At 38.9% G+C, this 25,950-nt stretch overlaps 1 protein-coding gene across 2 annotated transcripts; it reads right to left on the reverse strand.

Annotated features, from left to right (window-relative positions):
- LOC137733480 (folate synthesis bifunctional protein, mitochondrial) lies at positions 1-25,389 on the reverse strand. 2 transcript variants are annotated; one of them, XM_088688038.1, is made up of 4 exons: positions 25,207-25,389; positions 2,142-2,324; positions 1,962-2,047; positions 1-1,757 (listed from the first exon to the last, which is right to left on the reverse strand). In XM_088688038.1, the coding sequence occupies exons 3-4, from the start codon at positions 2,026-2,028 to the stop codon at positions 274-276; spliced, it is 1,551 nt and encodes a 516-aa protein (XP_088544164.1). In that variant the 5' UTR covers positions 2,029-2,047; positions 2,142-2,324; positions 25,207-25,389; the 3' UTR covers positions 1-273. The 2 variants fall into 2 exon arrangements, with proteins under 2 accessions (XP_088544164.1, XP_088544165.1); XM_088688039.1 differs by having other exon boundaries at positions 37-1,757; positions 2,142-2,298.
- Positions 25,390-25,950: the final 561 nt, after the last annotated feature.

Consider the following 25,950-nt stretch of genomic DNA (forward strand, 5'->3'; position numbering starts at 1 on the left):
TAATTGCAATTACCTGGCCTGGGCATGGGCAGGGCATTTCTTAAATATCATTTATCCTTTCCTCTGAAAATTGTAATAGCACCCTATGTGGTTGGTCACAGAAACAAAGACAAAGTAAAACTAAGAGTCCTAGGTACTTCATTGGCAGCCTCCCTACATTGCACCTGAAAACAGATGCTAACTCATCCATTCTCTCTTTGTGAGCATTATTCCCGGCTACCAAATGCTTTGCTCCAATCTCCGTTTTTATGCTTTTCATGGGCTGAGTTGTCATCATTTTTTATTACTTGGAGGAATAGATCTCCTCTGTCTCAGCATTGCATCACATAGCTTTACAGCATCTACATTATCTCTTACATTATGTCCTCTTACAATATTTGCTCCGCCCAGGACTGCGGCAGTGACAGAAGCAACAGTAGCAGCATCTCTCTCAGTTGCGGCAGTGCGATTACAAACTTCACCTAAAAATTTCTTTCTCGAAGGTCCAATTAGCATGGGCGCATGAGACAAAGCCAAACTTCTCCTCCCAATCTCTGCTTGAATATTTGGTAACCCCATCAAGATTTCCAAATTGTGTTCACAGTTCTTTGAAAATCCAAGTCCAGGGTCAATTATCATCCTCCAAGCTGGGATGCCTAATATTTCAGCTTCTCTCACCTTTGAGTATAACTCAGACACAACCTGCTTACAAACATTATCATATTGCAGGTTCTCGCTGTTCTGCATTGTCGATGGATCTCCCCTCATGTGCATTGCAATGTAAGGAACTTTAAGGTCAGCAACGACTTTTAACATGTTAGAGTCCAACTGCCCGGCAGATACATCATTTACAATATGAGCACCCTTACTGACTGCTTCTTCCGCAACTTCTGAATAAAATGTGTCCACAGATACAATCTTTCCCTCTGCTTCAGGCAGCCCAAGAACTGCTTCTAAGACAGGAATTAGTCTATCCAGTTCTTGTTGAACTGAAATCCTAGAAGCCATTGGCCGTGTAGACTGTGCGCCAATATCAATCATATCTGCCCCCTCTAAAATCATTGAACGGACCTGAGAAATTGCTGCCTCCACAGACTGAAACTTTCCTCCATCACTGAAACTATCTGGGGTCAAATTAAGGATACCCATTACCGAGGTTCTTGTTGACCAGTTCCAAAAGCCGTTTCCAATAGGCAAAACCCTCTTCAGTCCTTCCTTTCCAATAAGTGGTTCACCGCCCAATTTCTCCCAAGAATCAAAAAGCCCATCAGAATGGTTTGAGAAAGAATGCCAACAAGAAACTGTATCGCTGTCAATACTTGAACCCAGCAAATCCATTAGTGGGGCCATTACAAATGGTCTTTCCCAAATTCTTTCATGGGGGACCATAAGAATCTCAGAACTGATTCTTTGCTTTCCATAGAACAATATATCCAGGTCGATTGGCCTGGGACCATACCTAATACCATCAGTACGACCCATGTCCTTTTCAATTTTCTTCAGTGCTCCTAACAACTCATGAGGCCCAAGTTGTGTAACAGCTCTAACAGCAGAGTTGAGAAAATTAGGCTGATCAATCACATAGGCTGGTGCTGTCTCATACAAGCAAGCATGTCTTGTGATGTGTATGCCTGATTTTCTCATTAACTGCAAGGCTTCATTGAAATTATGCAGTCTGTCACCCACATTGCTTCCCAAAGCAATCACTACCTCCTGGTCTGGAGAATGAACTTGTGCTGAGAAGTTTGGGGATGAATGTATGAAAGAAGAACATGATGCTGCATTGACAGTGTAAACAAGCATCAGGAAGGCTGTTTAAGCCTCTATACTCAAAATGAAGCATTAGTGATACAAATTCATAGTCTCTTTTCCCATCGACTGCCTTTGTCGCTATTATACATGCAAGGATTTCTTCAACAATGAAAACATATTTTTATATTGCTACGACGTAAAAAACACGAGTGAATGGAACTTGGGTTTACCTCGACAATACTTTGTGACATCATTCAATCGCTTCACTGTGGGCACGAGCTGCTTGACTATATTCATGTTAGAACTAGGAAGCAATCTACAGTCGTATTACTATTACTCAGTTTTTGACATTTCAATTTCTCAAACACTAAACTTGAAAGAAACAGAAATTGAGTGGGGGGGAAATTAACCTCACTCAAAGTTGGAAGTTGAATCGAGCAGAAGAGGAGAGCAGGGCAGCCACTTGGCGGGCGATTATTGTGAATTAGCTTCAAGGTGACCAACTGCTTGGAATGGAGCAGGAGCTAGGGCTAGGGCTAAAGAGGTAGCCCTCCCATGGCCGCAGCACTGCATTGATAATCCATTGAATTATTCTGCAATGGCATTGGGTGTGACTCAGACTCACAACAACAACAGAAGCTAAGAAAACAATCTGGAGAAGACAGCTCTCAACCAATTTCCCAAACCATATCAACACAACACTGCTAATCCCAAATTCACAAATTCTACTGCACCGAAATTTAATAAAGAAAATCACTTGGACCAAAACTAATTGTATATATATATACTAGATAGTTTTGCCTGCGCGTTGATGCGGGATCACAAATTGTGTGAAAAATTTGTTTCAAAGATATAAAAAGATTATATGACAGAAAATGCTGAATAAATCTTTATATACGAAAGATTTGATTGATACAATCTATATACAAAAGATGATGTGCATGTGAAAAAGATTAATCTTTACTTACATTCCTACATTCTTACATTTTTCGAACTCACCTACTTTAACTCCTCCACACTCAATAGGCACGAACCTTCATCTTTCTTGTTGGATTAAAAGCTGGCAAATCGCAGAGCTGAAACCATTTTCATTCAATCACAAAGTTGTAGAATCAAAATATCAATTTACGAAATCACAAATATGCAGATTAAATTGCATGTAAAGAAATGTGTAAATAGAAAAGTATCAAATTGCAAAAGAAATGTTAACACAACACCACTACAATAATAAGAAATCTCAAATATTAACATCTACCACATATGATTTTTTAAAATGGATACCGGTAATAGATAACTTATAGCTTTCACTTGCTTACTGTTGTTAATGAGATACAAAATACAGCCAACAAAAGAAAACATAACAAATACCAAAAGAAAGATTAAGCTCCCAATCAAGTATTTAAATGAAAGAGATGTAAAGGTAGTCAAATAACTGAAAAACATCAATGTTTCAAATAATAACCATCACAAAATTATTCCACTCAAAGTCCCCTAAATAACACATCATGGGCATCCTGCCACGATTATCTGAGAATATATCATTGGTTACTGTTGAAAATATACTGCATTATCTTGAATTCAATGTACAAACAATGAAGAATGCACATGAAGAACACACAATTTCTTTGCAAAACAATTTTATAATGTTATAATGTTGAATTGGAAATTCAGAATGAACTTCATTAGTTCAATATGAAAAATTCAAGAATTTAATTACACTGAAAAATGAAAATCATGAAGCAACGAAGAAGCAAGCAAACTACAGAACTCAAAGAACCAAACATGCCAGAACTGAAACATTAAAAATAGCTTTTACCTATTTCAAAGATAAAAAATCCCAGATATCAGTATATCAGCACTCCCTGCAAAACACCAAAATCAGAAAATTAGAAAAATCTAATTTGATATCATTGTATCTTAAGAAACCACCAAATTTCCAATCAAAGAAAAAGTAATAAAAACCCCTGCATAAAATAATCAGAAGATAAAAGCTGAAATTTGTAAAGCATTTGTGCAAAGCACTTATTAGAGGAACTTACATATGGATGAAAGTGTTGGTCTCTTGTATCATGTTAGAGCAGCATTAGCTGGAATTTACAAATATAATACATTCTGAGCATTCGAATGATTCACTTTGCACAAAACCTAATCATCCAACTGTGCAGAAAAATAAAAAATGCACAATGACAAATTTCAATCTATAGTACTACAATAAAGAACGGAGAAAAAGTTACTTATTACAACCCCAGTTTTTATTGGTGTCATTACCCCCAATCTTGTACCATATACCAAGGTACTGAAAACATACTGTTTCACATTTAATTACACTGTTTCACATTCAACTGTGCACACATAAAATTAGTATCAAATTTATTTCAGTAATGGCTCAATGGTGTAAGGATTCTTTATCGCTTGTTTTGACTTAGACAAATTTTTTCATCATTGCGGCTTTTTTTTTTCTAATACCATCACGTAAAATAAATGCAAACCAAGAATATCTAGAACAATATAAATAAGGAATTTCAAAACATTATAGCAGAAAATCAATTACATGCAACTTTTCTTTAAACACTCTTTAAATGTGACAGCCCGTCCCGAATTAACATTTTCATATGTGTGAAGTGTGTTTAATTATCCTAAATCTTTATTAAAGTTGGACGGTTTGTTTGATTGTGTGGAATGATTAAAGATAGGGCACTGTGCATACACGGGTTGCACGTTTCTTCTCCTTTTCCTTTTCCTTTTCGTGATTTCCTCAAACCTGTTTTTCATTCTTCCTCTCTCCCCGTCAAGCTCTCTTTCTCTCCCTCACTCTCAAACACACGGCAACAACACCAATTCTTCAAAACTTCACGGATCGACGAAAATAAAATCACCATCTTCTTCGTTTCGACGATACGAGTCCAACCATACCAATTTCAGGTAAGAACTATAACGTTTTCACGTCGAAAATACGAACTCCGGTTTAGGTACTATTCATCAACTTTTTATTGGTTGATTTTTCGGACTTTTCAAGCTTATAGGAAGCTTCTTGAGGTCCCAAGGAGGCTTGAAGTAGTTCGTTGGAAGTGTTTGGACGTAAGAACACGGAGAACGACAAGTTCAAAGTTTGGCCGGAGCTTTCGGGGATTTGTATGGTGAATCCACGCCGAGTTAGGGGTCGAGGCAGGTATGGATGTGTTCGTCTCGTCAATACCTTCATTTTGATATAAAGTACGTTGAAAATGGTTAAGAAATAAAGAAGTTATGACACTTTGAAGTTTACCCAGAAATTCCGGCAAAACACCCACCTCCGGCGAAACCAGTCCGGCGACGCGAGGAAGAAGACGCGCGCGTGGGCAGCGCGTATACAGGGCGCGTGAGGGCGCGTGAGAGCTCCAAATTGAGTTCTAAAAATTGCCACGTGTTCGTGACGTCGTGTAGATCACCGTGGTATATTCACACACCCAAATTGAGCAACGTATGAGAAAGTTATTGACGAATGTTTGTGTATGTGCGTTTAAATGATGATTTTATAATTATTCTTTTATAGGTGAAACTTGTACGAACGACGAATGTAACCAAACTAGGCGTGAGGGTTACGAACCGGCTACTTACCAGTGAGTGGGCAGTTATTTTTCAGTATATATATATATACGTATGCTTGACGTATTTCCTAGAAAACGTATTTTAAAAGAAATACGAATTAAATATCCTGTCATATATGCATCATATTTTAATATGTGCATTACCATAATTATGCATACTGTTGCATGGTGCTGAGGAGGCCCAGGTAAGCTACCTTTGAAATACATTTGATATACATTTGATATACGTATGAAATACATTTGATATACGTATGAAATGCATTTGATATACGTACGAAATACATTTGATATACGTATGAAATACCTTTGAAATACATTTGATATACGTACGAAATACATTTGATATACGTATGAAATACATTTGGAATACGATTGAAATACTATGGAAATACAAATGAAATATGATTGAGATATGATTGAAATATGATTGAGTTATGATTGAAATATGATGAATTATATGATTGAGATATGATTGAAATATGATTGAGATGCGATTGTGACATGATCGAGATATGTTTGTGATATGATTGAGATATAATTGAGATACGATTGAGATATTATGCTGATAACGATCATGAGATATGATTGAGATATGAAGAATGATATGATAGAGATGTGATTGAAAGCTCATTTACTTGCACACGTATATTAGTGCTCCCGCCTAGAGATAGAGGCACAGTCTTCACGTGTATGTTCACCTCCCGCACCGCATGCTCGCCTTGGATCCAAGTTAGGTGCACAGCCTGTCGTATACACCACTTATGTGGGTACGACTTGTAGGTGACCCGCGATTTATCGCACAGCTTCACGTGATTGTAGCACTAGAGCATATTATGTTATATACAGTGATGAGTTGCAGACCACGCGAGGTGGTACTGAATGTGTGCAAGATATACATGATGTGATGAGATGATTATGAGCTATATATGCAGCCGAGGGCTGAGTTGATTGTGATGAGATGATTATGAACTATATATGCAGCCGAGGGCTGAGTTGATTGTGATGAAATGATTATGAGCTATATATGCAGCCGAGGGTTGAGTTGATTATGATGAGTTGATTATGAGCTATATATGCAGTCGATGACTAAGTTGATTATGATGAGTTAATTATGAGTTATATATGCAGCCGAGGGCTGAGTTGATTAGAATGAAAGAGTATGAGCTATGTTTATAGCCGAATGTTGAATTGATTATATGTTATTCCATCATATTCACATAGAGATGATGAGCATTCTGTTATGATACTTGGCATGACATACATTCATATTGTCTAGCATAATTTGAGATATATTACGCATATGATTATATACTTTACTTCTGGGAAACTATACTTGTTTTACGGCGAGGGGTTAGTATATTCAAAAGAGAAAAGAAGGTTTTGAATACGTTCGTTTTTGCTGACCCACTCAACTTTGTTTTGCGCCCCTCCAGGTTTAAGATATCAGAGCTTGGTGGCTACGAGGAATCCAACGGTGTTCTGACAGAATGGACAAAAATTAGGACTCACCTTTGGGTGTTTCATCTTAGAAATTGTATTTTTAAAGCTTCCGTACTGTGTAAATGGTTACGTCACTCTCACGTGACGGCCGGCATGCCCTCCTTCAGGACGGGGTGTGTCAGTTGGTATCAGAACTCTAGGTTGCAGTCCTGTATATCTTGAGAAATTCCTAGTGTCTTCTGTCAGAACTTTACCGCCTCGTAGAGAGCCACGTCATTCAGATAAGCCTAGCTTCCCCGATATAGCTCAGTTAAAGGAAACTAATACTATTGTGATTCAGTTACTTAGTCAACGGATTCCTTTTGGGATTGTTTATAAGTTGAAACTGAATCACTTTATGAAATAATGATGGACCTAAGGGAGCAAAGCGATGGCTTAATCATTTGGAAAAGACGTTTTGGATTATGCAAGTTAAGGAAATCTGTCTTTTGAAGGTAAGTCAAGATGACTACCTGGCTTCTGAGTATTGAGTTGCATCCAGGTGGAGACTGGAGGCTTATATGATGTCACCGGAGGAAACAGCTGATTGAAAAAAAAAAAAAAAAAAAAAAAAAAATTGTTTAAAGAATTGGTTAAGAAAAGGTTTATTCCTCCGGCATATATGGATGATAATAAGCAAGAGTTTGCGATTTGAGACAAGGAAAGATGACGGCAAATAAGTATTATAGAAAGTTTACGGACTTGCCTTATTACCATCCGGATGTTGTTGATAATCCGACAAAGATGTCTCATCGTTTTAGGCTGGGTAATAAGAAGAAGTGGCGTTCTTTGGCGACCACTACCTACTGTACTTATTACAAGGAGTTTTACGAGATTTTATTAACAATTAAGGACTCTGAGATTATGTCCAGCGATAATGATGAAGAAGAATAAAGGAATGGGAATCAGAGGAATGATGACAAGGATAAAGGCCAGTCATCTCGAGAACCTCGAAAGATTCGGAACTTCAAAAGAAGTGAAGCTAATTCTAGTTCTTTTGGCAAAGGTTTTAATGCCATTGACCAGAGGCGAAGTGATAGATGTATTGGTAATCCCAGATCTCAGAGACAAGGTGATTTTGGTAAAGGAAATGTACCTTTGTGCTATAGGTACAATAATGGACACTTTTGAGAATGTAGGCGAGAAAGCAGTGGACGCTTTACAAGTGGATAGATGGGACATAGAACTGCAAATTATGTCCAAAGCCAACAGAAGCCCTAGCAGTCTTCTTTGCCACAACTAGCGCCGATCCAGCAAGTTCCTGGATCTATTAATTATGGTCAGTTAGGCCGTGGTGTACATGAGCGAAGTATTTACACTAATAGAGGTTGTGGGAGACGACAACAAGCCCAGGGATGTGTTAACCACACATCACTGCAAGATACTCAGAATTATTCGGATTTGATTAGGAGTACGATAATTATTCTTAATGACTTAGCTAGAGTCTATTTGATAATAATGTAGAAATTTTACGTTATTAATGATATTGCCTAGAAAGTAGTAAATAAACGCGGTTGAGACGTGTGTATGTATTTCCCAATGAGTGGCAAAATAGTAATATTACACCCTCGAGAGTTGTTGCTTACTTATCGAGACAACGATGATTTATCAGTATTGCGGGCTGCAGACCGTAATATTAATAATTTATTCGTGGATTCGTTAAGCAAGTAAACCGGTAGGTTATCCTATGTTAGTATCGTACTTATTCAGAGTGCTCAGTAATAGTAGAGTATGTATTGTTGCCAGCTACTTTTGTTCCATTAGATTGTGGATTTCAATGTTATTCTAGACATAGATTGGTTACTTTATAATCGTGACAAGATAGATTACTATGGGAAACCAGTTATTTTTCATCAGTCTGGATGACTAGAGATTACTTTTGTAAGTATGCAAAGTGGAGTGAGGTAGGCCGTTATTTGTGATGTGAGAGCAAAGAGATTATTATCAAAAGGCTGCCAAGGATACTTATCTCATGTGGTGCTAAATGATGTCACTTCTAGTAATGTGGAAGAAGTGGGAGTAGTCAAACATTTACCTCACGTTTTCCTTGAGAATTTACCTGGATTGCCGCCAGTCAAAGATGTAGAGTTCACTATTGATTTGTCTCCAGGTACAAACCTTATATTATAGAATGATGCCTTTTGAACTAAGAGAATTGGAAATTGGTTGATAAAGGTTTTTATTCAACCTAGTACAGTACGTTGGGGGAACCCCAGTTTATTGGTGAGAAAGAAAATGGACGTTAAGGCTGTGCTTTGATTATAAGCAGTTGAATCGAGTAACAATTGAAAACCGTTATCCGTTACCTCACATTGATGGTTGTTTGATCAGCTTCGAGGTGGTTGTATATTTTCTAAGATGGACTTGAGGTTTGGATATTATTAGTTGAAGATTATCGGTGAGGATGCCCTTATGATAACTTTCAGGACTCGTTAAGGTCATTTCAAGTTTTGGTGATGCCATTCGGAGTGACGAATGCATCTACTACTTTATGAATTTGATGAATGAAGTATTCCAATGATATCTAGACCGATTTGTTGTTGTTGCTATTGAAAAGATTGATAAGACTAGAGCAAAGTATGCTAAATATCTTAAATTGGTATTGCAAAGATCGAGGGAACGTCGATTGTATGCTAAGTTTAGCAAATGCCAATGTTGGATGAATCAAGTAGCATTTTTGAGATATGTTATATCTGCTTCAGGTATTCAAGTGAATTCTTAAAAGGTAGCAGAAATTGAGAATTTAGAACAACCACGAATCGTGATTGGGATTCGGAGTTATACTAGCTTAATAAGCTATCATGGACGGTTCGTGAAAGATTTTTCAGTCATTGCCTTGCCATTGACGAGAAAAGAGGTTAAGTTTGAGTGGGATGATAATTATGAGTAAAGGTTTCAACAGTTGAAGTATTCCTCACTCATGCACGTATTTTAGTACTCCCAGAAGATAGTGGTAATCATGAAGTCTTTAATGATACTTCTTTGATTGATATTGGATAAGTGTTAATGCAGCAAGGAACGAAGGGGAAAAAGGAATGATCCCAAAGTTCGAGAATCGGAATGCATGTTTATACAAGAGAATATGACGTACGTGCCTAATGATGTGGAATTAAAGAAAGCAATTTTGACGATGTACACTGTTCAAATTCTGCAATGCATCCCGGAAGTACTAAGATGTATCATACCATTAGACCATTTTACTATTGGCCAGATATGAAAAGAGAAATTGCAGAGTATGTCAGTTGGTGTACAGTTTGTCAGCAGGTCAAAACGAAAAGGAAGAAACCGTTTGGTTTAATGCAACCACTTCCCGTTTCACAGTGGAAATAGGAAAATATCACTATGGATTTGTGTACAAGCTTCCTCGTACACAGAATGGTTATGATGGCGTTTGGGTGGTTGTAGATCAATTTACTAAGTCAGCGCACTTTATTCTAGTGAGAGAAAAGTATTCTCTGAATAAATGGGCTGAGTTGTTTATCACTAAGATGGTGAAGTATCATGGAATTCCAGTAAGTATTGTTTCGGATCGAGATCCTAGATTCACTTCTAAGCTCTGGACAGCTTTTCAGGAAGCACTTGGTACGAGATTGCTTTATTGTTGATAGGAGCATATTCATGCGACTTAAATAGCTTGTTCTCGTGCATTTACGTTATGTTTCTCTCGTTATTTTAGTCCTTTATGCTTCTTTTGTGTGTTTTCAGGTTCTAAGGGCCTAGGGAGCAAGTAAGTGCATTTTGAGGCCATTTGGAGCATTTTTGGGCATGGATTGGATAGCTTATCCATGGAGCCAAGAGGATGGACGAATTTGAAGGCCTTGTATGCATTTGAAGACACAAAACAATGGCCCTAACCCAATCACATAACACATTATGCCATACAAACCAACCTATTTTAGGCCCATTCTATGTACTTAAACCCTAGCCCTTTAAACTAGTTCATTTATCACTTATCAAACCATTCACTTATCACTCACCACATATCATTCACTTATCACTTAACATATCATTCATTTATTTCACTTCCATACTCCTCTTAATTCCACATGCATTCTCACACATGCACATCATTCACTCACATTTCCACCATTCATTCTTTATTCCTTTCCAAACATTTCACATGCATTTCCACCTTCCTACTTCATCATTTCACCACATTCTCCCTCTTTAACTCACATGCATTCATCATAATTCACAACACAAAACAACTTCATTGCCGTGGGTTCCCATTTCCTTTCCAAACATCTCACATGCATTTCTTCATTATTTCCTAACCCTACATGCATTATTTATTGCATCTTCACATGCATTCACACACACTTTACACATTCAAACCGTGAGCCCCATTCCTATATGCCATTTTCAGATTTCCACCCACTAACCTAGTCATCAACACATGCACTTCCACCTTTCATCCACAATGATTCATGATTCATTCACTTTGCATCCTTTAATTCAATCATATACTTTTCCATCATTAATTAGCCACTTGCATCTTAAACAAACAACCATATGTTCCCTCCACTACTCCTATAAATACCCTTGCATTCATTCATTCAAGAACATCTCATTTTCATACACAACACACCACAAAACACTTCCATCTTCTCCTTAGCCGTGAGCTTCCCATCTCTCCCCTTATAATCCAAAAACCATTTTTCCATTCCCCTTCCACTTCTCCACCACTCCTTTTCCATTCCACACTTCCATCCCCCAAACCAATTATCCCTAGACCTTATGCTACAATAAAGAGGAAGAGAAGAGGGCCTAAACGTTCATACAATTCAAGTTTGAGTTGTTGGAATGTTTAGGCGTTTCTTTGATTTCAATGTTTAATTTCAATTCTCTTTGTTTTGTATGAGGAACTAAACCCCCCTTTAGCTAGGGGGGGATTCGAAATATATGTTTATGCTTGCATTTTGATTTGATTACTTCTAATTGCGTTTCATAAGTTGTGGATTCAATTTGTTTAACCGTTTGATTGATAACTTATTTATGTATGTTTATTAAGAATGCGCGCTTAATTTTCATGCATGAATATGACGCTAGAATATAAGTGAGTTTCACCTAATCGTTATGAACTTATATTCACAAGTAGTGGAGGTTGCTTATAAACAATCGCGTTAAACGAATTCTTGGCATAAGTTTCATGCAATCATAGTAACGAATGCCTCGTCAACACTTATAGTTTTCATGATGCTTAATGATTCTTGCTTGTTTCTCTATTATGCAATTCATGTAGGGAACTTGTGAGGAATGCTTTGGGTTGTCGTATGCAATCATCCAATTCATTAACTTAAGGAAAACTTGACGGTTAACTAGTGATGTCACGGTTAATTTGGGGCATTGTCGTTCATAATTCAATGAAGGAATAACTGGAAATTGATTCATATGCATAAATATCATGTGTAGAGAAAGAACCCTTAGCTAGCTTCCCATCCATTCATTTCCGTCAAATCCATATTTACAATTTGTTTTGTTTCCAAGTATTCATTTTAGTTTAAATTCGTCCAAATCCAATTCCCCCCTATTTCGTTGAAATCTTAGTCTTAATCTTTCTTATTTTTAGTTTTGCTTTCTTCGAGCATTAAATAGTGTTTTATATTGTGTTTTTATGTTTTTAAGTCAATTTAGAAGGTTTTAGCAAGCCCTCCTAATCCCCGGTCTAGAACGATCCCTCACTTATCCATTCTACTACAATTGTCAAACGAGGGTTTAATTTGAGTGTCAAGTAAATCACGCATCAAATTTTGGCGCCATTGCCGGGGATTAGCAACTTTGCTAATCCTTTGTCTTTATTTTTATATTATTTTTTTGTTTTTCGTGCATTCTTATTTCAGATTCTTAGTTTGTTTGTTTCCTTGTTTTTTTTAGGTACTGTGTATGACTCGTAGCTCTCGGCCTATTATAGAGAACATCTCCGACTTTGACGGTGATTTTGAGCGCACTTTGAGGAGAACGAGAAGTCAACAAGAGCCACCACAACCTCCACCACAACCTGGGCTTGAAGAAGACGAAGTAGGTGTAGAAGAAAAGCCCACGGATCAGATTTTTGAAGAAGAACAAGCCATGGCAGCAGATAATAGAACCATCAAGGAGCTTTCGGCCTCGGGTTTGGATAATGCATTGCCTCTTTGTATCCAATACCCCACGGCTGCAGAGGGGAAGACTGAGGAATTTGAACTCAAATCCAGTTTGTTACACCATATTCCGAAGTTCCATGGCTTGTCTATGGAAGACCCCAACAAACACTTGAAGGAGTTCGAGGTGGTTTGTTCGAGCATGACCCCCGTCAATGTGGATGGGAGTATATTGAAGATGAAGGCCTTTCCATTTTCACTTATGGACAAGGCCAAAGATTGGCTCTACGAACTAGCCCCGGGAACTGTGACTTCGTGGGAGAGTATGAAGCGTGCTTTCTTGGAGAAATTCTTCCCTACTTCGAGAGTGATTCTCCTACGGAAGAAAATTAGTGGTATTCAACAGAATCATGGTGAGACATTCCCGGCTTATTATGAGCGCTTCAAGGGCCTTGTAGCTTCATGTCCTCAACATCAAATGAAGGAGGAACTTCTCCTTCAATATTTCTATGAGGGCCTCCTTCCTATCGAACGTCAAATGGTTGATGCATCAGCGGGAGGAGCATTGGTGGACAAAACACCAAGGGATGCCAAGATTCTCATAGCCAACCGAGCGCTCAACGCTCAACAATATGAAGGAGTGGGTCAAAGGGAAGCCCCACGACAACAAAGTGTAAATGAGGTGAGTGCTATTTCTGAAATTCAATCACAACTTGCTAATCTTACTTCTCTTGTTTCTCAGGTTGTGATTGGTCCAAAAGCACAAGAACACCAAGTTTGTGGCGTGTGCTCAATTCAAGGGCATCCATCCGACAAGTGCCCTCAACTAATCGAGAATGGTGGGTGGGAATCTGCCAATGCAATTGGTTTCCAAGGACAAAATCAAAACAACCCATACTCGAACACTTACAATGCCGGATGGAGGGACCATCCAAACTTCAAATGGAGGGAGCCACAACAAGCTGCCCAACAAGGAGGATTTAGGCCAAACCCCCCTGGTTTTTATTCCAAGCCGTATGCACCCCAACAACCTTCGGCATCATCTCATTCAGGTACGTCCTTGGAAAGTGATCAAGCTATGCAATTACTAACCTCTATTTCGCAGGGGTTGCAAAATCAAAACAACCGAATAGCAAATAACGAGAAGGAGATGACGGATATGAAGAAACAAATAGGGCAGATTTCTGAGTTCCTTGGACAGATTAGAGAGCAAGGAAAGCTTCCTAGCTCAACCACAGTCAATCCAAAGGGAGGATTCGAATCCGCCAAGGCCATCACCCTAAGGGGTGGAAAAGAAGTTGGGACCGAGCCAAACAATCCCAAATCTGCCCAGAAAGTAGATGAAGAGACGACACAACCTGAGGCAGATCACCCTAACTCGGCCAAATCAGGTAATTTAAGTTCAAATTCATGTACTTCACGTCCTAATCTGCCCAATGTACCTTTTCCTCGCAGGTTCATGCAAGAAAAAAAGGAAGAAAGCGAGAAGGACATTCTTGAAACGTTCCGGAAGGTGCAAGTGAACATACCGCTTCTCGATGCAATCAAACAGGTTCCAAAGTATGCTAAATTCCTCAAGGACCTATGCAATACAAAGAGAAGAAGGGCAAACAAAGAGGTAGTGAAGGTAAGCGAGAATGTGTCCGCTGTTTTGCAACGTAAACTGCCTACCAAGTGCAAAGACCCCGGTAGTTTCACGATTCCTTGTGTGATTGGACATAATCGTTTTGAACATGCCATGCTTGATTTAGGTGCATCCATAAATGTCATGCCTTATTCTATTTATGCATCTATGAATTTGGGTGAATTAAAACAAGATGGTGTAATTATACAATTGGCCGATCGTTCTAACGCGTATCCAAAAGGAGTTTTGGAAGATGTGCTTGTGCAGGTGAACCATTTAATTTTTCCGGCTGATTTCTACGTCCTAGACATGGAGCATTCAGCCCATTCTACATCTTTGCCGATTCTCCTTGGTAGGCCATTCATGAAGACGGCCCGAACGAAGATTGATGTATACAAAGGCACCTTGACAATGGAATTCGATGGGGAAGTGATTGATTTTAATATTTCTGAAACTATGAGATATCCCGTTGATGACCATTCTTGTTTTTCCATTGATGTTATCGATTCTTTGGCGCAGGTATACCTTGAAGAATTGAACGAGGACGCCCTGGAAACAACCATCACTAAGGCCATAGAGTGCAAAAATGAAGGATTTTGGCCAATGCAAGGCCACGGCAAGGAGGAGGAATTCTTTGCAATGGGTTCTAGTGAAGAAATAATTGAGGTTGTGGCAGCCCTTGAGTCATTGCCACAACAATATGGTAAGGTTCCACTCTCACTTTCAAATTCAGTTTCCACTAAGATGCTACCTTCTGTTGTTCAGGCACCATCGCTTGAACTTAAGCCGTTGCCGGACCATTTGAAGTATGTGTTTTTGGGAGAAGGCGAAACATTGCCCGTCATCATTTCATCAAGTCTCACGGCAATGGAGGAGGAGAAGCTTGTGAGGGTGCTGCGAGAGCACAAAACGGCCATAGGGTGGACTTTGGCCGACATTAAAGGAATAAGCCCTACCACATGCATGCACCGTATACTTCTTGAGGAGGGGGCTAAACCAACTCGAGAGGCTCAACGCCGTCTCAACCCTCCGATGATGGAAGTGGTGAAGAAAGAAATAATCAAGCTTTTGGATTGCGGAGTGATCTACCCTATCTCCGATAGCCGTTGGGTCTCTCCAGTTCAAGTCGTTCCCAAGAAGTCCGGAGTAACTGTTATCAAGAATGATGAGAATGAGCTCGTGCCTACACGCATTCAAACTGGATGGCGAGTATGTATCGATTACCGGAAGCTAAATGCCATGACTAGGAAAGATCACTTTCCTTTGCCATTCATCGACCAGATGCTCGAAAGGTTAGCCGGTCATGCTTTTTACTGTTTTCTTGATGGATACTCTGGATATAACCAAATTGTGATAGCCCCGGATGATCAAGAGAAGACCACATTCACATGTCCCTTTGGAACATTTGCTTATCGTCGCATGCCATTTGGCTTATGCAACGCACCGGCCACTTTCCAAAGGTGTATGGTAAGTATATTTTCCGATTTTGTTGAAAAGATCATTGAGGTTTTCATGGATGATTTCAGTGTATTTGGGAGTTCATTTGATAATTGCTTGGATAATCTGACCTTAATTTTGAAACGATGTGTTGAAACTAACCTTGTCTTGAATTGGGAGAAATGTCATTTTATGGTGAAACAAGGTATAGTTTTAGGACATATTGTTTCAGAAAAAGGAATTGAAGTAGATAAATCGAAAATAGACCTTGTACGTCACTTACCCTCTCCTACTTCGGTTAGAGAGGTACGTTCGTTTCTTGGCCATGAAGGGTTCTATAGGCGTTTTATCAAGGACTTCTCCAAGATGTCCAACCCTCTTTGCCGATTGCTTCAAAAAGATGTGCCATTCAAGTTTGATGAAGAGTGTAATTCGGCATTTAACCAACTCAAGGAGAAGCTAGTCTCGGCCCCCATTATTGTACCTCCAGATTGGAGCCTTCCGTTCGAGCTCATGTGCGATGCATCCGACTATGCATTAGGAGCTGTTCTAGGACAAATAAGAGACAAGCGGCCGCATGTCATATACTATGCCTCTCGGACTCTCAATGATGCCCAATTGAACTACTCCACGACGGAAAAAGAACTTCTAGCTGTGGTTTTTGCTTTAGATAAATTCCGTTCATATTTAATTGGTACTAAAGTAATCGTTTATTCTGATCATGCAGCTTTGAGGTACTTGCTCACGAAAAAGGAAGCAAAGCCGAGGCTTATCCGTTGGATTCTTCTTCTTCAAGAATTTGATATTGAAATCCGGGATAAGAAAGGAAGCGAGAATGTAGTGGCTGACCATTTAAGCCGAATGATCCACGAGGAGCATGAACATGCCGTACCTATCCCTGAAACTTTTCCCGATGAGCAGCTGCTTTCCATTGAGGTAAGTGAACCATGGTATGCAGATTTAGTGAATTACTTGGTGGCTAAACAAATTCCAAATGAACTAAACAAGCACCAACGTGATAAGCTTAAAAATGATGCACGTTTCTATGTTTGGGATGACCCTTATTTGTGGAAGTATTGCTCAGATCAAATTATACGTAGATGTGTGCATGATTCTGAATTTCACTCAATTCTAAGCTTTTGTCACACATATGCATGTGGTAGTCATTTTGGCACACAACGCACTGCCCTCAAGGTTTTAGAGTGTGGTTTTTATTGGCCGACTATATTTAGGGATGCTAGAACCTTTTGTATGTCTTGTGATCGTTGCCAACGAATGGGTAACATAGGTACCAAGGACCAAATGCCGCAAACCCCTGTCTTTAATGTTGAAATTTTTGATGTTTGGGGCATTGATTTCATGGGCCCTTTCCCTCCATCTTATGGTTTCACTTATATCTTGCTAGCCGTTGATTATGTTTCTAAATGGGTGGAAGCAAAAGCCACCCGTACTAACGATTCTAAGGTGGTTGCAGATTTCGTGAAAACTAACATTTTTGCTAGGTTTGGAATGCCGAGAGTAATCATAAGTGATGAAGGGTCTCACTTTTGCAATCGGACCATTGAGGCGTTGCTAAGAAAGTACCATGTCAACCATAAGGTCTCCACACCTTACCATCCTCAAACAAATGGCCAAGCCGAGGTGTCTAACCGAGAAATCAAACAAATTTTGGAGAAGACCGTTGGACCAACAAGGAGGGATTGGAGCTTACGTTTAGATGATGCACTGTGGGCATATCGTACGGCGTACAAAACACCCATTGGGATGTCACCTTTTCGGCTCGTCTATGGTAAGCCATGTCATTTGCCCGTAGAGTTAGAGCACAAGGCACATTGGGCCGTGAAGACTTTCAACATGGACATAGATGCAGCGGGAGTTCATAGGAAGCTCCAATTGAATGAACTTGAGGAGATTCGGAATGAAGCCTATGAGAATGCCCGGATGTACAAAGCCAAGACCAAAGCATTCCATGATAAAATGATTCGAACCAAGACCTTCACAGTTGGGCAGAAAGTGTTACTTTTCAACTCTCGCCTACGTTTGTTTCCTGGTAAGTTGCGTTCTAAATGGATTGGCCCGTTTGTTGTTACTAACGTTTTACCTTATGGTGCAGTCCACATAAAAAGCTTAAGGAATGGCGTAGAATTCAAAGTGAACGGGCATCGGTTGAAGCCATATTACGAGCATGGTGTGGGGCAAGTGGTGGAAGACATTCCTTTCCATTCCGTGGGCTCAAATGAAGATTAAAAGAGGGTACTCGTCCGGCTGAAGGACGTAAAAGAAAGCGCTTCGTGGGAGGCAACCCATGCATCCGAATAGAGAAGAACTTGGAAACCCCTTTAAGAGACTTATTTTTATTCCTTTCTTTTTCTTTACTGCCTTTACTTTGCTTTCTTTCTCGTATTTGTTTATTTGCTTGCTCTGTTGTGACTTTCTGCTTAAAACATTGAGGACAAAGTTTGATTTAAGTGTGGGGGGGTAAACAATTTGTATTTGCATGAATTTCGTGGGATTTATTCACCTATCACTTAGAATGTTGTTTCTTGCTGTTTTAAGCGTTTTTAGAGTGTTTTAGTGTGTTTTATAGTGTCTTGGTATAAAACTCCGAAAATTTGATAAAAATTTTTATAAAAAAATAAAATAAAATAAAAAAAAAAAATTCTTTTCTTTGTTGCTATTTCGTTTATGCCTTGTTAGGTTGTTTAGTTGTTATTGTTTGTTTGTTTATTAATTGTGTGAGTCTATGATTGTAACATTGAGAAAATGTTTGATTTATTGATAGGCATTGCTAAACAAAGAAAGATGGTGCTTCATAAAGGTTGTTTGCTTGAGGCCCCACTACGTGGCTTTACTCTTGAAGCGGAAGGCGTAGGAACAGAAGGCATCGGAGCGGAAGGCGTAGGAACAGAAGGCGTAGGAACAGAAGGCATCGGAGCAGAAGGCATCGAAGATAGAGCATTCCAGGCCTCAATACTTGGCCAAGCGCTGGATGAGCCAGGAAAAATGTGCCTCTGGAGGAAAGACGAGAACCTTTGACGGTCACTGTGAATCCGACCTTCAGACTCTTGCAGCTCATCAAGCTTCCTCTTCATGCCCGTCGAATAGTTGTTTGCAAGCACGTGCAAACTTTTATTCTCATACTTCAGCTGCTGGATCTCCTGCTTGAGACTTTCCACCTCTGCCATCAATGATTCCACCTGACGGGAGCGGGCAAGCAGGCGTTGGCCCATGTTGGACACAGAACTCGCACACTGAACACTAAGTGCGAGGGACTCTTGAACGGCCAACTCATCGGACCGTCCTGACAGCAGCCTACTATCTTTCGGAGTGAGGAGGTTCCTAGCTACTATTGTAGCTGTTGTGGCGTCCTGCATCACGGAGTCTTCACCTGTGAGAGGACCGTTAGAAGAAAAGAAAGAAGGGCGCCATACATTACCTTGACGCGGCGCGGCCGCATCACTGCTAAGGCTCAATTCCAAGCTAAGGTTCGATGAGTTTGCCATTTTTCAAAAGTGTTCAAAGAGAAGGGATGGAGTTAAATTTCAAAGGGCCGGAGTCGATTTTCAAGAATGGGAAATCTTCAGAGTGTGTTTGTTGTGGTGATCGATAGCTCAATAAAAAAAGCCAAGGCGACGCGTCCACCAATTCAAAAAGCCAGATTTTCCGGCGTAATTTAGGCGACGCGTTCTCGGCTTTTCAGAAGACGCGTCAACTTTGTCAAAAGATTTCTTCTTTTCAGACAACACGTGGAGACCATCATCACAACTACACATCTTTAGCCGACAAGCGCAAAGTTCGGCGACGCTTTCTCGGTTTTTCAGAAGAAGTGTGCAGCTTTGTCAAAAGGAGCCGCATCTGCACTACCACGTGTCGTTCAGAAAGCGAAGGGGCGTCGTTCAGAAATCGAAGGGGCGCCTGCTCAGAAATCGAAGAGGCGTGTTCAGAGATCGAAGAGGCGCCATTATTTCAAAAAGCCGGATTTGCGGGATCAAAACGTTTGTCGACAAAGGTAAAAAGTACCACCACTTGATATTATCTCTATATATGTCGACCTTCGTCTTTTATGGCAGGGAAAACCTGAAGAAAATGCCCAACTCTCCCTCACCTCTGAGGGCGCACTCCCAGCAAAGCCTTTCGAAATACTCAATTCTTTCTTCTTCCCCAAAGATGATACCAGATGTCTGGAGTACAGATGACCCAGGAGGAAACAGCACAACAAATACATGTGCTGATTCATTCACCGCTTCTTCAAAAGCAAAGGTATCTCATATCATCAAGGTCAAAAGCAAAAGTATCTCATATCATGCTCTTTCCCTGTCTTTTTCTTTGTCCTTGTTCTTACTCGCATGGCAAAGTAAAACAAGCAATCAGCCGGCACTTGGAGTCAGTCTTCCGTTCTGGAGCCAACTGCCTGGAATCTATTCCTGATTGCTTACCTAGCGTTGCTCTCGAGTAGTCATCTTCAACGGTTGATACACTTCCGGAGAAGGGACCACTTCTGCAAAGGGGAGCGAGTAAGGCAAGTGAAAATGATACATTGAAGCATGTGGAGACAAACATAGGCTGAGTTATCCTCCAACCCTTTTCAATACGAATTGGAAAGATTGAACAAAGAAACAGACCAAAAGGGTAAGCTCAGACCTTCGGGGAAGACCAAAAGAATCCTCCAGCCTAGTAGCACAAAGGAAAATCAATGATGGGCGGAAACCAGTTCGAGAGTAAGCCTGTGGAATCATCAAGATCAAGCCTCAATGCAATCAACAAAGAGAAGATGGAATTTACACTCTATAACCAGATTTGCGTCTCTAAACTCTTCTCTTTGTTAATTACATTATGCCATGTTTAGTATGTTTAAGTGTTTTTTGTGTATTTACTTATGCTTTGTGTGAATCTATGCTTAAAACATTGAGGACAATGTTTGATTTAAGTGTGGGGGGGGTAACTAAGTATATTTGATGCAAATTCGTTGGATTGTATCACCTATCACTTCACATGTTGTTTCTCACTGTTTTAAAACTGTTTTAGTGTGTTTTGTCTTAAAAATTCGAAAATCCCATAAAAATTTGAAAAAAATTGTTTTGAAAAACCCAAAAAGAGTTGTTTTAAAGTTGTTTTTGTGTGTGTGTTTGTGTCTTAGGATACCTTCCAACACAATGATAAGGATTTGGTTTGTAATTGCATGACTGTTAAAAAGAGTTATAAACATAGAGAAAAGTTTGATTTACTCTTGGTATATGCTTGGTTATGGTTATAATGTATGACTTCACATGCAATCATAAAAGAAAATTTAGTTTTTGTAACATGCCTGAAGGAAGGAACTCAAACAAATGCTACAACCCTGAGAGACTTGAGCCTATAACGTTCTTTGGAGAGTATAATCTGTGATTTCTTGTTTTCTAAAATCGTTGCATGATCTCATTATTCTTTGCTTGGTTACTGCTTAGTAGGCGTTTCATCATATAGTTCCAAATGCTAGAACTCATGCCCATTTCATTCAAAGCATGTTATTGATTTGCATAACATATATCAAGATGAAGTTGTGTAGTTGCCACCATAGCCAAATAGCCTCGCTTCCCATATTTCGTATATGTTGTAAGTTTTACCCCCGTTGAGCCATGTTAACCCATGTTCTTTGTTAACCCACTTTATCTTCACCTAACCTAGAATATGACCGTCCTTACCCTTGTTCTTAAAAGATAGTGAGCATGACTTAATTGAATTCCTTTTGAGTTACATTATGAAAGAAAATAAGTGTGGGGGAGAGAATGTCTAAGTGTTTTTGTTTTGAGATTCAAGAGAAAAGAAAGAAAGAAAGAAAAAAGAGCTTAAAAAAAAAAAAAAAAAAAAAAGAAAGAGAAAAGAATAAGTGATTGAAGAAAGGTTCCAAAACACCAATTCTGGGCGTAAATTGTCTAAATTCTCCCTTTTTGTTCAAAAGTTGAGTTTTCATTCAAAAGTGAATTCTAAGTTGATTCAAATGCTTGCTCACTATTTCTTTAAGAACCTTTGTTTTCCATATCCCTTCTTTGTTATCCACATACCCCAAGCCCCGTTACAACCCTTGACTTCTATCTTGAGTGTTGTGTATTTCAATTTGTGGAGTTTGAACTTGGTATGAGCTTATGGTGTCACTGGTTCTCGCGTCTAAGTAGTAGCATTCCATTCATGAGATCATATCTAAACTTGATTATTAACTCTAGAATTTGCGTTCTTTGTGATACATATATGTGAGTGTCGTTTTCATGTTTACATCAATCTTCTCACATATGACTAGATTAGGGTGTGTAGTTAGAAAATCTGAGTAAAAATTGAGTGCATATCTTGAAAGAAATTGAGCAAATTCTCTAAGGCATGTTACTACATTCAAAACATGGTTTTAAATGCTTAATTGTGAACTAGTATATGGTGACTATGATTAAGAATGTACTTAAGTGTGAAGATGACTAAAATCTGTGAGAATGATGATTTTTAACATGTCATGTGCATTGGAAATCCCTAAGACGGTTGTTGGAAGGTTTAGGTTGTGTTTTACGTGTTTAGTGTCGTTTTGTTTATTCGTTTTTATTCTGTTTTGCTCGAGGACTAGCAAAAGCTAAGTGTGGGGGTATTTGATAGGAGCATATTCATGCGACTTAAATAGCTTGTTCTCGTGCATTTACGTTATGTTTCTCTCGTTATTTTAGTCCTTTATGCTTCTTTTGTGTGTTTTCAGGTTCTAAGGGCCTAGGGAGCAAGTAAGTGCATTTTGAGGCCATTTGGAGCATTTTTGGGCATGGATTGGATAGCTTATCCATGGAGCCAAGAGGATGGACGAATTTGAAGGCCTTGTATGCACTTGAAGACACAAAACAATGGCCCTAACCCAATCACATAACACATTATGCCATACAAACCAACCTATTTTAGGCCCATTCTATGTACTTAAACCCTAGCCCTTTAAACTAGTTCATTTATCACTTATCAAACCATTCACTTATCACTCACCACATATCATTCACTTATCACTTAACATATCATTCATTTATTTCACTTCCATACTCCTCTTAATTCCACATGCATTCTCACACATGCACATCATTCACTCACATTTCCACCATTCATTCTTTATTCCTTTCCAAACATCTCACATGCATTTCCACCTTCCTACTTCATCATTTCACCACATTCTCCCTCTTTAACTCACATGCATTCATCATAATTCACAACACAAAACAACTTCATTGCCGTGGGTTCCCATTTCCTTTCCAAACATCTCACATGCATTTCTTCATTATTTCCTAACCCTACATGCATTATTTATTGCATCTTCACATGCATTCACACACACTTTACACATTCAAACCGTGAGCCCCATTCCTATATGCCATTTTCAGATTTCCACCCACTAACCTAGTCATCAACACATGCACTTCCACCTTTCATCCACAATGATTCATGATTCATTCACTTTGCATCCTTTAATTCAATCATATACTTTTCCATCATTAATTAGCCACTTGCATCTTAAACAAACAACCATATGTTCCCTCCACTACTCCTATAAATACCCTTGCATTCATTCATTCAAGAACATCTCATTTTCATACACAACACACCACAAAACACTTCCATCTTTTCCCTAGCCGTGAGTCTCTCCATTTTCTGCACCATTCCCTTCCCTTTCTCCTCCATTTCTTCCATTTCCATAATCCCCCAATCCATTTAACCCACCAACAACATCCCTTAGTCCTTGTGCTACAAAGAAGACGAAGAGAAGAGGGCCTAAACGTTCATACAATTCACGTTTGAGTTGTTGGAATGTTTATGTGTTTCTTTGATTTCAATGTTTAAATTCAATTCTCTTTGTTTTGTAATATGAGAAATGGAAGAGAAGAGTGCCTAAACGTTCATACAATTCAAGTTTGAGTTGTTGGAATGTTTAGGTGTTTCTTTGATTTCAAAGTTATGAGGAACTAAACCCTTTTTGGCTAGGGGTGATTTCAATACCATGTTTATTTATGTGATATGAATTGATGAATTCCGGTTATGAACTCTTGATTCGTGAATGCAATTGGCTTAACTATTTGATGATTAACTTATTTGTGTTTGTTGATTGAGGGTCGACACTTAATTAGCATGCATGAATATGTGACTAAAGTTTAAGAAGGTTTCACATAATCGTTACTATCTTATACTTGAAAGTAGTGAAGGTCGCTTGTCACGATCGCGTTAAGTTTAATTCTTAGCATGAGTAACATGATGTCATAGTTGCAAATGCTTTGTCAATGCTTATGGTTTTCATTATTCTTAATGATCTTCGATTGTATCTCTATTATGATGACATGTAGGGAACTTTTGAGAATGTTTTGGGTTGTCGAATGATGCCATCCAATCCAATAATATAAGGAAAATCTGAGGGTTAACTAGTGATGTCACGGTTAATTTGGGGCATTGTCGTTCATAATTCAATGAAGGAATAACTGGAAATTGATTCATATGCATAAATATCATGTGTAGAGAAAGAACCCTTAGCTAGCTTCCCATCCATTCATTTCCGTCAAATCCATATTTACAATTTGTTTTGTTTCCAAGTATTCATTTTAGTTTAAATTCGTCCAAATCCAATTCCCCCCTATTTCGTTGAAATCTTAGTCTTAATCTTTCTTATTTTTAGTTTTGCTTTCTTCGAGCATTAAATAGTGTTTTATATTGTGTTTTTATGTTTTTAAGTCAATTTAGAAGGTTTTAGCAAGCCCTCCTAATCCCCGGTCTAGAACGATCCCTCACTTATCCATTCTACTACAATTGTCAAACGAGGGTTTAATTTGAGTGTCAAGTAAATCACGCATCAATTGTACGGCGTATCAGAATGACACTGTTATGAAGCTTTATATGGAAAAATCGTGTCGTACACCTTTGTGTTGGTCAGAGGTCGGTGAAAGAGTTTTGGTGGGCCCTGAGATAGTGGAGGAGACTACTCAGAATGTTCAAGTAATTAAGTCTAACTTGAAAGTGGCCCAGGATCGGCAGAAGAGCTTAGCAGACAGGCATGCTACTGATCGAGTATATAAGGTTAATGATTAAGTATTCTTGAAGCTGACTGACGCGTGGATCTCTGGGGCAAGTTTGCCATTTAACTGTACCAAGCAGGTAAGACCACGGGAAACAAAGTACACACCAAGGGGCATTTAAGCCATTGCACTGGTCATCCACAGTAGCACCCTGATTGGGTTTTAGTATATATAGATATATATATATATATATAGAGAGAGAGAGAGAGAGAGTTTACCTTGTTGGGAGATAGGAGAAGTTGACAGTGGAGCGGAGAGCGCATAGAGAAGAGAGAGACGAGAGAGTCAGCGCGGGTTACGTTAAAGAGGGAGAGGCTGCTCGGGAGAAAAATGTGTGGAGCTAAACCTAGGACTCTTCCTAACTGCAGTTCCACCGTTGCTAAGGCCCGGGCTATTCACCGTTTAATCCAGAACAGTAACTATTTTTAATGAACAGTAATTATATTTTACATTTCCATTCTTATATTGAATAGCTTTAGTAATAAGTAATAAAATATTAGTATTTTTTTTTAAATAATACAAACAAAAACCTTTGTTTTTTTTCATATGGTGCCGATGCACTCCAAAATCTTTTTTTTTTAATTATTTTTTTCTTCTTCTTTTCACATGGTGCCAACTAAGGGTGGTTTTGGTCCATTACCGTACCAAAATTTCTGTATCAATTATCATACCAAATATTTGATACGGCAAAATCTATTATCATTACCATACCAAACTTTCAGTATACCAAATAGTTGGGTTGGTATGGTATACCAAGAGTAATTGTCATTTTGTTTTACGCCACTTAGTTTATCCAAAATATAATATTTTTTAAATTAATGTAGAAGTGTAAAAAATATAGAAAAATATATATAAATGCTCGTAATGACAAGCTTTACAACTTTCGTGAAGAGCTTAACTTTGAAATTTGCCATTATAATCATATAAATCATAGATCAAAATTTAACCGTTGATTGTTGTTT

The sequence above is a fragment of the Pyrus communis genome, chromosome 16, assembly GCF_041283825.1.
Source record: "Pyrus communis isolate YQ-2024b chromosome 16, ASM4128382v1, whole genome shotgun sequence".
NCBI classification, from domain to species: domain Eukaryota; kingdom Viridiplantae; phylum Streptophyta; class Magnoliopsida; order Rosales; family Rosaceae; genus Pyrus; species Pyrus communis.

Coding starts and splice junctions, on each gene's coding strand:
- LOC137733480 (XM_088688038.1), bottom strand. CDS start 2,028: ATGAATATAGTCAAGCAGCTCGTGCCCACAGTGAAGCGATTGAATGAT. Junction 1,758..1,961: donor TGTCACAAAGTATTGTCGAG/GTAAACCCAAGT, acceptor CTGTCAATGCAG/CATCATGTTCTTCTTTCATA.